The sequence below is a fragment of the Triticum aestivum genome, chromosome 5A (genome assembly GCF_018294505.1).
Source record: "Triticum aestivum cultivar Chinese Spring chromosome 5A, IWGSC CS RefSeq v2.1, whole genome shotgun sequence".
Classification (NCBI taxonomy): Eukaryota; Viridiplantae; Streptophyta; class Magnoliopsida; order Poales; family Poaceae; genus Triticum; species Triticum aestivum.
Window position 1 is genome coordinate 350,919,064 of NC_057806.1, and position 14,598 is coordinate 350,933,661.

Genomic DNA, 14,598 nt, shown 5'->3' on the forward strand with positions numbered 1-14,598 from the left:
AACTATGTTCTCACCAAGAACACTCAAGAGAGCAGCCTTAAACAGAGTATCCATTTTTTGAAAAGCTTGTGCCTATTGAGCATCAAGCTCTCCTTCGGGTTTGCCAAGAGTGGCGTCATAGCAACTCATGGTTTGAAACCATAAGACTGCTCTCACGCGCCACCTCTTATAGTGGATACCCTCAAACATAGGAGGTCTCATGGAAGCAGCAAAACCACTTGGGGTAAATTGCCTATGATAAGGTTTTTGGATTGTTGGAAATATGAGCAATTTACCAAATGATTTTATTAACAGAAATATTAGATAAATCATGACTAATATAGCCGCGATAAAGCAAGTCATGCAACTTGACGGAGAAAAAGTAAATAGCATTTGCATATATGAACTTGAACTGAACACATCTAGGACAGACACTATATCATGTTGCATATATGGAGTAGAACCTAACACATGTAGGGCAAGTACTAGTACGAGAAACTATGGCAGGACATCTGATAGAAAGAAGAAGAACACATACGGGACAGCAGCAGCAGAAGCACCGGACTTGGGGTCGACATCCTCTCCAGCCATGTCGTTGCTGAGGTAGTCGATGACGGGGAAGAAGTCGTCGTCGGGGAAGTAGTCGTCAGAGTCCATGATGAAGAAGCTAGTAGTCGCGCAGAGCGCTCCCCAAAAACCTTATCACCCTTCTCCCGTACAGGACTCAAAAGGTGCGGTCTCGGAGGCCTACTGTCCCAACGTGCGGTGCACGCCGCAAGCCGGGATGAGGAAGACAGCAGCAACTCAGAGATTGGAACCGGTGGCGAGAGGAAGGAGAAGTTCTGGTGCGTCTCTCTGAGAGGAGCGACCTCCCTTTTATAGGCACAAGAGAAGGAGGCGAGAGGCTGCGCCGGGAGCTGAAGGGAATGCGGGAGATGAAACGAATAGACAGCAGCCGAAAGGTGTAGCGTTCGTATTCAATATCCACTACAACAAAAACTTTCTAGCTCCCCAGTGACCTTTCGTATACCCGTAGTGCGTGGCAAAAATTTAAATATCGGCTCGGCTCATTCCCGCAACCCGCGGCGCGGCGCGTTACGTCGTGACGAGGCGTGGCGTGGCGAGGCGGGCGACGGAGGAGGAGCGAGCATGGATATCCCTCTTGTTCTCATGCTCGTATAAGTGGGGAAAGAACCTCCCTTATAAGGAGGTCCAACTCCCACTAAACTAGCAATGTGGGACTAAACTTTAGTAGTATCTCTTGCCTTGCACAAATGGGCTAAGTGGGTTTTTAGGATTTATTAGGAATTTCTGAAATAGTTATTGGGCTGCCCAAAATAGACTAAATTCCAGCACCGTAGCCATGCCCCGCAAGAACCCGTGCATCGTTGTCCGCCATGGCCGTTGCTCCTGCAGCCACCGTGTTTCTTCGCTCGGACCCGCGCGCCCCGCATGCTCCTGGAGCAACCAGGAGGCCAAAGCTGCCCCTAGCTGGCTCCCTTGCGAGCTGCAGCCCCGCGCCAACACACCTCCAAGCTCCGGCAGCTGGTTGGCTCGTCGCTGCCGCCATTACACGCCGCCCCAGCGCGTATCGCGACCACCACTAGATGCGCCGCATCGTGGGCTTTCCAACGCGCCCAGCCACGCGTCCAGCCGACGCCAGAGTTTGCCGGACGGGCATCGCCGTCGCGTCGGAGTAGCACCAGCAACTAATCACCGTTTAGGTGACGTGGCAGATTATATTAGCCACTAATCTTGTTGTTAGTTTAAACCTGTGTCACTGACTGCCCGACCCCACCACTTATTTACCCCTTTGACTAGATTAAACTTTGATAATTGTACAGTGGATGACATGTGGGCCCGATGCACTGTTTAACAGGATATGATTTGATTAAGCTACAACCACTGACCTGTGGGTCCCCCTTGACCCTGTTGACTAGTCCACTCTACTGTTGACTGCTGACTGAGCAGTTGACCTGGTCAATTGTCCCCACCTGTCAGCCTCATAGCCCTTTGCTGTGTACACTGTTCTGTGTACACATAGCAATTTCGCCTTTTATTTTGAATTAATAATAATTTCAGAATATTGTTTAAACTTCAAAAAAACATTTAAAATAATCCGTAACTCGGATGAAAAAAATTTCTATATGAAAGTTGCTCAGACCGACGAGACGAATCCGAATATGCAGCCCGTTCATCCGCCACACATCCCTAGCATAGCGAACATTGAACTTTTTCCCTCCGGATCGTTTGTCCGAAAATGCCTAACTCCGGGGAAACATTCGCGGATGTTCTCCCCCTTCGCCGGTATCGTGTAGCACCGCGTTAGATCACGTCTAGCTCTGCCTGTTGTTCTGTTGTGCCCCTGTTTACTCTGCATTTACTATTTCTTCCCCCTTTTCTCTCCGGTAGACCCCATGATCGATGCCGCCCCTGTGATCGACTTCGTCGCCAACACTTCTCCCTTTTCAGCAGAGCTTTCAGGCAAGCAAACCCCCCCTTGAGCATTCTGATATCGCCCATTTCTTTCCCTCTCATGCTTGCATTAGATCTGCTACTGCTTTATGTATGATCCTACTCTGATGCATAGCCTATTTTTGTTACCTGCTTTCATACCTTACCTGCTTATCCTAAACTGCTTAGTATAGGTTGGTTAGAGATCCATCAGTGACCCCACCTTGTCCTTGTTGCCCCTGCTTCATCATCAATGACTCGATCAACGTGATCGACGTCCAGGCCCCGACACCGCACATCACCCCCCCTAGTTGTACGACTCTGCAGAGTTACCATCGAGTGTCGAGGGTGGAACCTCTTACATCACTCCTGATGAGATCTCTGTAGTGTAGCTATACGGTCGAGGTCATCGAGGGTGATTTCCTCCTTAACCACTCCTGTTACGGTTCTGTCGTGCAACCCCTCAAGTGTGAACTTCGAGGGTGGATCCTCTTACGTTCACCTTGATGATAGCATCGAGTGGAATTCACCGGTGATTCCTCGGGTTTTCCCCTTGGTGTTAGACACACAGTTACCATGGTTACTATGACTTTACACTGAATCATGTTACTAAGGACGGGTCGGCCCCGAGGGGTACTCGCGCGAGCTTAATAGCGAGTGATGTGGAGTCGGGTTAACCTGGAAGGTGCCTGCGAGATACTTACGAGGCGTGGCCGGGCATTCTTAGCCCTTACCGCAAGTACTTGAGACGGGGAGACGGGGTCACATCGATCGTGAGTCTCTGCTCGTTACCGCATGCTCCTAATCCACTACGATTTGAATATTTGATCCGAGGGGCCTCTGGCCTGATAGCACTAACCATCACGTGGGCATAGTATGGGCGTTCTGCGTCGTATACATTAGCTGAAACTTAATAGACGCCAGCGACTGAGCGGCGCGCGCCGGGTTGGACTGCATAAGCTCCTGCCTTGTTGAAGGAGGTAGTTAGGTCTGCTCACCGGCCACCCACGCAACGTGCAGGAGTTCCTGGGGCGATGGCCCATGACCCCTGGGGGCATAGGTTTAGTCCGGCGTGCTGGCCTCTCTATTAAGCCTAGGTCGGGTTGCGGCGTATTGTTTGGCCGATGCCGGGCATGACCCAGGAAAGTGTGTCCGACCGGAGTTAATCGAGCGTGGTGGGTAAGTTGGTGCACCCCTGCATGGAAGAAAACATCTATCGATAGCCTGTCCTACGGTAACGAACACTTGGAGTTGTATCCCGATCGATACAACTAGAACTGGATACTTGTGATGAGAAATGGATTGTGATGAGAAATAGATAGTATGGCTCTGGGATTGCTTTCTTGCAGGGAGTCGAGAAAGGATCTCTGGTCGAGGTTGATAACACTACTACTACTTTACATTATGTTGATCTATACCCTTCTAAATGCTGCAAGATGCTTGAAGATACTTGAAGATGCTAGTCTTCGATAGGCTAGGATTTCCCCTTCTTTCTGGCATTCTGCAGTTTAGTCCACAGATACAACCCATTTCCTTTGATGCAGATGCATACTTAGATTAGATCTGATGTAAGTCTTGCGAGTACTTGGGATGAGTACTCACGGCTGCTTTGTTACCTCTTTTCCTCCATACCCGATTGTTGCGACCAGATGACGGATTTCAGGAGCCAGACGACACCACTAATGACTACTGCTACCCCGAGGGTGCCTACTACTACGTGACGGCCGCTGACGACTTGGAGTAGTTAGGAGGCTCCCAAGCAGGAGGCCTTGCCTTTTTGATCGTTGTTACTTTTGTGCTAGCCTTCTTAAGGCAAACTTGTTTAACTTATGTCTGTACTCAGATATTGTTGCTTTCGCTGACCCTTGTGTATTCGAGCTTATGCACTTGATCGTATTAGCTTGTATTATTTTAATTTGTGTCTAGAGTTGTATTGTGATATCTTCCCGTGAGTCCTTGATCTTGATCGTACACATTTACGTGTATGATTAGTGTACGGTCAAATCGAGGGCGTCACATATCTCAGCGTCAACGAGTGACTGCCGACTTTATGTTTAATTTGTTGTGTATGCATTATGGTTCTGATGAACTATTTTCTAATGGGGAGATGTTTCTAAATTTGAAGTACGAGATTTATCGGATCAGTTCCGTGGGGGCCTTCACGTTCCCGCAAAATCGTTTTGCAGTACCGAGTTTTAGCGGATCTACTAGGCTTTCTTTGCTTTCTCAGCAAAACCTTTAGTGAAACTCCTCACAAAGTGAACTTGCCATTTTGGCCGAATAGTGCGGAAAATCCTCACAATATTTTCTATATTGATTAATTTTTTTTTACAAGGATGGATAAGAATCTGCAAATAAGACAACTGCTTAAAAACAAGAAAAAATATTGATTGTCAAGCCAGTCACTGAATTGTGTTTCTTACTCCCTCCGTTCCAAAATAGATGACTCTAGTTCTTAGGCTCAATCTGTGAAACAGGGAGGGGGGGGGGGGGGGGGGTCAAACATACACTGAAATAAACAAAACTTGGCGGTGCAAATTATAACCCGTCACAACGAATTCCCTAAAAAAAATGTCACAATGAAAAGCGCAGCTTAATCCTGTGGCCCACCATGGCCAACAAACATTTAGCTTGCTTCTGCCGCGGAACTGCAAGAAGTACGGCAAAGCAGAGTGCGGGGTTCAGGGTGTTAAATACACCAAAATATACCTCTGAGGAAACAATAGTCTTTTCCATTTCAAACATACAAACAAACGTCAAGCTGCAGTGAACAGGAGTACTAGCTAATTTTCTACACCACCTAAATTCGGGCTAAATAGCATTTCCTTGCAAGCTCATGGGCATTTTAGCAGTTACCGTTGCTGCAGAACAAAGCTCCTGGAGTTTTTGTACTAAGATGAGACAGAATTTGAGCACCATTTTTCAGAACAGTCAGTTGAACCATTCAAATATGCCTCAGGAACTTTTATCCTAAACACCGAGTAATGGTGATTCAAGCTTTTCTGCCCGTGCAATCTGTAGACACTGCCCAGTGCTCCAGTAATGGGATTAGGGAAAGCATAGAAGACGCGCTTGAACCTTTGATGTACAAGCGCCATAGCACACCTTCAAACAAAGAAACAAACAAACATGTCAGCAAAAGCAAACTGATCAGTAAGCAACAACTAAAAATAATGTCATACTCTGATAGTAGTGAACATACATCGTGCATGGTTCCCAAACAAGGTAGATGTCAAATCCTGTGCAAAGATATGGTCTGTTTCTTTCATGCAAGTCCCTGCTGCATGCTGGATGTGCAGATTGATCTTCACCCTGAAGTTCAAACTTGAACTTGTTAGCAAAACAGGATAGAATAAATATGTACCAACTTCAGTCTTCTGCTACAGCACTGATAGAGTTATTAAAGGAGAGTGGCAACAATAGATGGTAGACAATATAAGTAACAAGGCTCACATTTGTAACTATCTTTAGCCGCTTTGCTGGTTCATCATCAGAACAATTCTCTACATCACCATTTAATTTTGGCTCGGTTGTTGAAGAAGTTGAAGAAGGGAACATCCTTCTATCCCTCTCGGCGGCATTTTCAATGGCAACAACTGCAGCATGCCACAGAGGATGCCAGAGAAAACCACCTTCAGATGGCAGTGTCTTCTGCTCCGTACACCTTTGTTTCATCCATCCGAAAGGGTTTATACATAAGACCTCCCTGTCCAAGCCATTGCAAAAACGAGAACTCGATGGCAACGAAGTGTCGGCTTTATCCTCAATTGCTTCAGGGAATGAGCTAGCATTACCTGCTTCTACTATTGCACATTTGTTCCCATTTAGACAAGTATCACGCTGGTGTGTTTGGTCTGTAGCCTTTGAAATTACTTGCATGCTTGATGGATCAACAATAATGGCAGCATTGCCCACCTGGTAAAAGCTCACCCATGCAGAAATTAACCAAAAACGTTGATCCACGCCACCCAACCAGCAATTTAAAATCACATCATGCAAAAAGGAAAACCCCCACAGATGTGGTGCCCTTGCCAACAGTTCATATTATAGGAAACATATATCTGGATATAGCACTAACAGACAGGATTTAACTTAATCTCACACAAAGTATGTCCGTCACTACTTGTCTATCTGTCCTAGAACAATTTTATCTTGCAGTTCCTTAAACCAGTTGGTTCGCAGAGAGAAAATCACAAGACTGCAATTAGGGTTATCGGTAGCTGGTGTTTTTAATAATACTAGTAAATATGAAATAAATTATTACAGTATGGGGGGAAACCTGCAAGAATTGGTGAGAATGTTCCAACAGCGTAATTTGCGGGTTTACAGTTAAATTAGCTGGTTTTCAACACAAGGGATAGGTGTCTCACGCTACAAGTGGTAGAAAATAGGCTACTACCAGTCTTTTCAACCTTGATTTAAACTCTTGTTATCAGTCATATAGTGAAGAAACTGTGGACTGTGGTGATCAATGGTATTAGGCAAACGATCTGTTTGTCTGTGACACTGAAAATTGGACTGGCAGATTGTTGCAAGACATTAACTTGAAATAATAATTTTGTATTCAGAGGCTTAGAAAATGAATTTTAATTCTTGAAAAAAGACATGTTTTTTTATTTGTCCAACTATCCAAATGAATAATCTTGTATTCAAAGGCTGGATAATTTTAAATTCTTGAAAAGTGGATTTAGTAAATTTTTGTCCAACTATCCAAATGCTACTTTTCCATATAAAAGATTCAAATTCATATCACAAGATTATATCCATGTATAAGATGGCAAAATCAAACAGGAAGATCATTCGGATCTAAGTTTATACTGTACACGAATGTTTAAAGTGGACAAACTATTTCCATTGCATAAAGTTCGTAGAGCAAAAATAGACAGTGAAGAAAAGCTACAAAAAAAAAACATTCTGACTCTCCCTAATTAGTTAGTGAAGTAACAAGACTGACTAGCATATGATAAAATCATGGAGGTGTACCTCTTACACGAGAATAATGTTTACAAAATAAATGGGAATGTAGGAAAATAACATAATAAACAGGGGAGTTCACCTGTGATAATTGCATAGCAGTCCTCATGCAATGAAATATTGATGGTAATTCCTCCTCTTTAAATCCAGATACACCATCAATGCTACAACATTAACAGAGAAGACCGTTGGAAAAGCTTACAATGACACAGCATACACACTTACACAGTATAAATAAGTTGCCAGAATTGCATACAGCAGCAATAAACTATATCTTAAATCCTATTTTTCTATTGGAAGTGTGTGTCAATGTAATGTCAGTGCCAGAAATTTACAAAAGGAAATAGTATTATTGATCATTTGACTATAAGGCAGCCTTACAATAACAATGCATACAAGCTGAAATTTGTCACCTGTGTTTTTGGCTACAACCTAAGCCATACATTTTATATTGACATTGCCAGACACAAGATCTAGATATTCCAACACAAAATCCAGTCAACTTTGTTTAAGCAAGGGTGAGCTGTATAAAGAAATAGATTTATAAGCATCTTTTTTTGGCAAAGCCATTCAGTAGCCGTACATAAGGATAGCACTTCCAAGAACCTAACAAGGTAAGGAAATCCTTGCACACATGACAGGCCAGGTTTGGCGCACGTGCTAATTAAGGTCAAATAGTTTCGTTCTCCATTTGAATATTCATAAACTCTTCTTATGAATTAATACATAGAAGAATTGCAGCAACCTTGAAAACATATTCACAAAAAATGGGAACCAACAACTTTAATTCTTGAGAACAAAAAGAAATACGTAATATGGTACATATTCACTGGACAGAACATACTCGTTAGGGGGGTGATAAGATGTTGGCCAAAGTTTGCACTGTTCCTCCCACTCCTCTTTCGACGTAGCAGAACAACTGGCAACCTGTTAAAGACTTTCCCCAATAGTCAACATTTTACAGGCTTGTACTGTAAATAGCTTCCTAAGTTTAAGTTTCTTCCTAGGCAGCTTTAAGTGATTTTTTGTTTATGCACAAAGAATGTTAACTATCTCCATTGAATATCAGTGCATTCTGAGAGATGGAATGTGTTGCTTTCAGATTGTTTATAATATCGGTGGTATTTGACATAGAGATGAAATCGGATATCACAATTTTCATCCACCATGAATGCATGCCAAAATTACAACAAGAGTAGAAAACAAGCAGGTGAAGCTTAATGTTGCCATTTTCACGTGCTTATCTTAATACAAGAAAATATTATATGAGAAGGCTATAACCTTTAGCTATAACTATCATGCCGAAGCGGTGTTTTTAACATTGCTCCAATGCCCAGTCTATGAATTGCTCCAATGCCCAACAAAATGAACTGATTTGAGTTAATTTCTCCAAGGATAACATGAGCACTCACTTTTGCAATGAAAGGACTCAAATGGTAGTTGTCCACTATCTTTTGGACTTCTTCAGGAAAACCTTCACTACAATTGTCAGGCCCATTGGAAAGGCATAAGATGATTGATAACTCAGAATTTTCTGTCCAAAAAAAAACATGATAAAACTTAGAATGGGGGCAGAGAAGTGTTCCACTATAATTGCTGGTCACATGGTAGATTCAGTTTAAAATACTGCAAGATGCTGAGTTTTACTTCCAGTCTACGAATTGTTCTGTTAGCATTAACTGATCATTATGAGCTCAGACATATTCAGTGGTTCAGCAGCAGAAAGCTATGGTATTCCTTCTCGTGTAATCATATGAAATTATTGTGTGCATCGCACTCAGAAGGCAAACATAAAGTATTTGAGAATAGATAACGATGCATATACCGCCACACACAACACGCCGACGCACCCGCTTGACATGCCGTAGATTCTCTAATGGGCAGACTTGATTCAATTGCCTGAAACAACGGTCACACCAATAAATCACCGTGTCAAGTGTTTTGAAAATAATAATATGTAAAGTTTGTAAAAAACGACCAAGCAAGTAACTGCATATTGTTAATTTAGTACCAAATCTCGAAATAAAAGACTAAAATGTCAGTTAGCATACTAAGACCATTCAGACAATAGAAATTAAGCATGCAATCACAAAAAAAAACAGTTTCCTATAAAAAAGGATTAAAAGCCTTTAATTTTGCTTTAGTGTTAGTGCAAATTTGTTTTTCGCACAAAACTAAAAACGTAGAGTTGCAGTTCTCAGGGTAATCCACAGCTCCACTTTTATGTAATTATTCACCACTTAACCAATACGATTATTTTATTAACCTCTATAGATTTTTCATATTATTTAATTAACTTCTGTCAATTTATATCCACAAGTCAAGGTTTCGAAACTAGAATCCGGAAGGTTATTGAACTGTATGAATTGAAGTAGATAGACTCCAGATGTATGCCGTGATGTACCATATGCAAGAAAAAAAATCCTACTCAACAGAGTTGAGATCTAAGAACAAACATCGGTGCAGTTCCAGGTACATCATACTCAAGCTAAAGCAACCCTCAAACCTGCATATGATCTTTTCACCTATTTGTTCAAAGAACAAGGATTTGCGCTACTTTCAACCTCAAACCATGTTAACTATAGTTCAGCATTCCTAACAGTACTAAAATGTACCATTTGAGTAAAACAACTTAGAGAAGTTATTATTACCTGATGAGAGCATTTGTTACCTTGGGCACAATGTTCGCTGCCACCACATCAACTATTGAGAAAAAGAAGACAAAAAGAATCAATGAAACCACAATAACAACAAAATTGACAAGAGCACTTGAAGGAGATTAGGAGATACCCGTGGAATGTTGGAGGGGAGTTGGATTGCCAGGGACCTCGGTAAGCTCCCACGCCATGGTGACCTATTCAAAGTTGAAGTTGAGAAACATACAACTCATGATTTTGTAAGGCAAATAAACTGATTAAGCTTAGTTTGCAAGTTGTAGCAACAGAACAAAAAAAAGGGCAGCCCGGTGCAGGTAGCTCCCGCTTTGCGCAGGGTCCGGGGAAGGGTCCGACCACTTTGGGTCTATTGTACGCAGCCTTTCCCTACATTTCAGTAAGAGGCTGTTAAGCAACAGAACAAAGTGGACAAGAAATGGGTAAAAAACAAGAAAAGCTACTCCCTCCAGGGATGGCAGAGGTCGATCGGGAGGTAGTGGCAGTGGTTCCTGGGGTGGCAGAGGCAGAACCGGCGGTGGCGCCACCACCGGAGACGAAGAAGATGGCGGACTGCCTGTTCTGACAGTGTTGAGGGCTGTCAGAAGGGAGTTCCCATGCTGCCAACCATGGACCAGCAACCAACGCGTCCACGAAAAACCCAGATGTCACTGCATACCAGGAAGGAAAGCTGATTGTTTCTATCTAACGGGGCATTCACTAAACTAGTAGAAGCTTGCAATTTGACGATGCCCTGCATTCAGGCTCTATTTGGATACACGAATGGGATTGAGTTCGGAATCATAGGGTAATTTCCAATACGTCATGAAATGGACATGAGCTATGATTCAAATTCTGTTGTGTGGTTGCTGTTGGAGTTGCATCGTGGAATCTAGTCAACTTGTGAATTCCAATTCCTGTTGGGATGCACTCGTTGAGTCATTGCTTTTGACAATGTGGCCATAACTGAGAGAACATTGTTACGTCGCGTGTACTTAAACCGTGACCATGTTTAGTTTAACGAAAATTGATCTTTGGATGCACGTTACCTCAGCCTTGATCCGATCTGCTCCCAAAACTTTGTCTACAGCTCCAAACTGACCTGCAAGGGGAAAGACAGGGTCAGATTCTGTGCAGCCAATAAGGGAGTCGGGGTTGGAGATATTGCTCGATTTATTTATAGGCTTTCGTTAGAGAACAAAGCTAGCTCTGGAGGAAACGTACTACAGGAGGGGGGGAGGGTAAAGGAGCTGCTGCTCAAGGGAGCGGAGAAGCGCTGCGCCTTCACAGGAAGAAAGCTCGAGGGGCTGAGGGAACTCACCTGCGACGCTGCCTTGCAGTTGCTGACTTTGCAGTCGTGGCTGGTCAGACCGGGATGCAGCCGTGCAGGCCTAGTCGCCGGAGGGCAGCTTGGGGGTGCCGGCTTGGCGCAAGCTGATGTTCGTTGGTCTAGTCGCCGGCGGCTTGAGGAGCGAGCGCCGGCGTTTGCGGAGGCGGCGCAAGGGTGAGGGCGTGCGTGCAGGTGCTACCTGCTGTTCGCTGCTGGGCTTGAGCTTAGGCCCGGAGACGCGGGCCGTTAAGGCCAGAGGCCGCCCAAACAGGCTGAACCGCTATACGGACATTGGAGCTCGTGATAAAAGCAAACTTTTTTTGAAATTTACGAACATTTTTTTTGAAATTGACGAACATTTTTCAAAAAACAAAAACGTTTTTTGAAAAAAAAGTAAAAGAAAAATAAAAAAGAAAAAAAGAAAAAAGAAAAAAGAAAAAAGAAAAAAGGAGAGGAAGAAAAAAACATGAAAAAAGAAAAAAGAAAAAACGAAAAGAAAACAGAAAAAGAAGAAATAAAAAGGAAAATAGAAAACCAGCTTAAGTAACCTTCTAGAAGTTCCCAAAACCGATAAAAACGGCTGGGAAACTTTTCCTAAAACCGAAACTGCCTACAGTGCGAGATAGGCCGGCCCAGTTGTCGGCGTTCTGGGAACGGGGGGTCCCCAAACTTGCCTGCCTGCGACCCGCGGCGTGGCCAAGCAGCAGGCCGTACGACCCATCTTCACCAACAAGGCATCCAAGACCCTCGCGAGGGGTCAAGCCTCGCGAGGCGGACGACGCAAGATCTTCTCTGGAGTGGCCTAGCTAGGCAGGCTCACGAGGAGCGAAGATATCAAGGCGAGGCGATCCTCACGAGGCTCTCGTGACGTGAGCCATGACGATCGACACCAGGCGAACGCCAGCGCGCGCAGCGTCCTTATTTCCCATTTGGTGCAAAAGAGGCAAGCGCAACCGCGGAGTACCGAGGCCTCAGGCAAAGGTTGCCATTTCGGTGTAACGAGACCAAGACCAGGCGGACGGCAAGGCGGAGGTCATCATGGAGCCCAAGACGGCGTCATCCCTGAGCCTTTCACAAGCGAAGACTACTTTCGCCAGGATGGCTCGTACTAGCTGTCCCCCCTTCAAATTAGCCCGCCATTGTTGGCTTCCCCCTGCTCAATATTTGGAAAGAGGGCCAGGGCCTCTATAAATAGGACTAGCCACCATAGTAGAAAAGGGGGGAGATATCATCAGACCCAGGGATACACACAAGTCCGAAAGCACAAGAACACCTCAACCTTAGGAGGCTGTTCTTCCTCTTGTATTGTTCATCATCAGCCCAAGAGGCAATCCACCACCACCACACCGGAGTAGGGTATTACACCACAACGGCGGCCCGAACCAGTATAAACCCCATGTCTTTCTATGTTGCGAGTTCGTCGAGTTCGTCCGCGAGGTCTTAGCAAGTTAGAGCGTAGATCGGCAGGAGGGAGAGACTTCGCGCGCACCCCAGTGTTCGAACCTTAAGGGTTTGCCGGAACCCCACATCCGACATTTGGCGCGCCAGGTAGAGGTGTGCCGGGGCTTCTCTCCACCAACCAGCGCCCCGCACCGCCGCACTACGCTCCCATGGCGGGTGCCCCGCCACCAACCTCTGCGGCCAACACCAGCAGTAGGGAGTCTGGGTACCGAGCCCTGGCCCCCGCTCTGCGGCAAGTGCAGTGGCCGGCCAAGTTCAGGCCGGAGATGCCGCCGCGTTACAATGGCGCGACAGACTCCGCGCTGTTCCTGCTAGCATACGAGGAGGCCGTCCTTGAAGCCGGAGGCGACGACAAGATCATGGCAAACTTGTTCCCCCTAGCGCTCGCCGGCGAGCCGGGCGCCTGGCTGCTCAACCTCCCGGGATCCACAGTGACGTCCTAGGGGGAACTTCGCGACCTCTTCACTGTGCGCTACGCGGCGCCGTCACACCACGCAGTCGCGGCACTGCTAGGTGGCTCTCAAGCACCTCCTTCAGATCGCCACGTCAAGCCTTTCTTCCTCAGATTGGGGCAGCCTGCAAGCGCCCGGGGGCTCCGCCGGGTTGGGCTGCACCGAACGCCGACCTCACCTTCGACTCAGAAGACCACCCCGGCTCCACTGCCGGCTCCAGGATGCTCCCGATGCTCTGCACGCCCACCATCTGCAACGTGGCCATCATCAAGACCCTCATCGACGGCGGCGCCGGCCTCAACTTGCTCTCCATGGAAGCCTTCAGCCTTCTTCATGTGCCGTTCGAGCGGCTCGGCCTCAACAAGCCCTTCACAGGAGTGGGTGGTGGAGCTGCTCACCCTCTGGGGCAGATCCGCCTCCCTGTCACCTTTGGCACGCGGGACAACTATCGCACCGAGCTGGTGGACTTTGACATCGCCCGCATCGGTCTCTCATACAACGCCATCCTCAGGTACCCGACTCTCGCTCAGTTCATGGCGGCGACTCACCCGGCCTACAACCTCATGAAGATGCCAGGGAGCAAGGGCGTCCTCACCATCAAGGGGGACACTAAGGAGGCCATGACGGCGCTCAGGCTCGCCTTCAAGACCGCAGCAGCGGCACAGCCAGTCGGCGCCGGTGCGCCCGAGGCCAGGGAGACCGCGCCCACCAAGAAGAGGCAGCTGTTCACCCAAGACAAGGCGGAGACCAAGCAGGTGCCGGTCAATGAGGACGGGTCTTCAGGAGCCACCTTCACCATAGGAACCGGCCTTGGCCCGGGATAAGAAGAAGCTTTGCTGAGGTTTTTGCGTGCGAACAAGGAGATATTCGTGTGGGAGCCCAATCAGCTGGTAGGGGTCCCAAGAGAGGTAATCCAGCATCATCTAAGGGTATGCCCAAACGTACGCCCTGTGAAGCAGCGAGCAAGACGGCAGTCCACTGAGAAGCAGGCCTTCATCGTCCAAGAGACACGCAAGGTGGAGGCGGCAGGTACCATCCAAGAAGTTTGATACCCCGAATGGCTGGCGAACCCCGTCGTAGTACCGAAGAAAGGTGGGAAGGAACGGATGTGCGTTGACTTCACCAACCTCAACAAAGCCTTCCCCCAAGATCCGTTCCCCCTTCCGCGCATCGATCAAATCGTCGACTCCATCGCCGAGTGCGATTTGTTATGTTTCCTGGATGCGTTCTCTGGATACCATCAGATCAAGATGGCGATGGAGGATGTGGAGAAGACGGCCTTCTTGACACCCTGTGG

General features: G+C 46.4%; 1 protein-coding gene across 2 annotated transcripts; it reads right to left on the bottom strand.

Moving 5' to 3' along the window:
• Positions 1-5,106: 5,106 nt before the first annotated feature.
• On the bottom strand, positions 5,107-11,619 carry LOC123103322 (tRNA-specific adenosine deaminase TAD3). Of its 2 annotated transcripts, none has more exons than XM_044524857.1 (11): positions 11,380-11,619; positions 11,108-11,160; positions 10,198-10,729; positions 10,059-10,110; positions 9,233-9,306; positions 8,820-8,941; positions 8,252-8,334; positions 7,490-7,571; positions 5,887-6,348; positions 5,636-5,745; positions 5,107-5,538 (listed from the first exon to the last, which is right to left on the bottom strand). In XM_044524857.1, the coding sequence occupies exons 3-11, from the start codon at positions 10,253-10,255 to the stop codon at positions 5,325-5,327; spliced, it is 1,257 nt and encodes a 418-aa protein (XP_044380792.1). In that variant the 5' UTR covers positions 10,256-10,729; positions 11,108-11,160; positions 11,380-11,619; the 3' UTR covers positions 5,107-5,324. The 2 variants fall into 2 exon arrangements, with proteins under 2 accessions (XP_044380792.1, XP_044380793.1); XM_044524858.1 differs by having other exon boundaries at positions 10,198-10,261; positions 11,380-11,618.
• Positions 11,620-14,598: the final 2,979 nt, after the last annotated feature.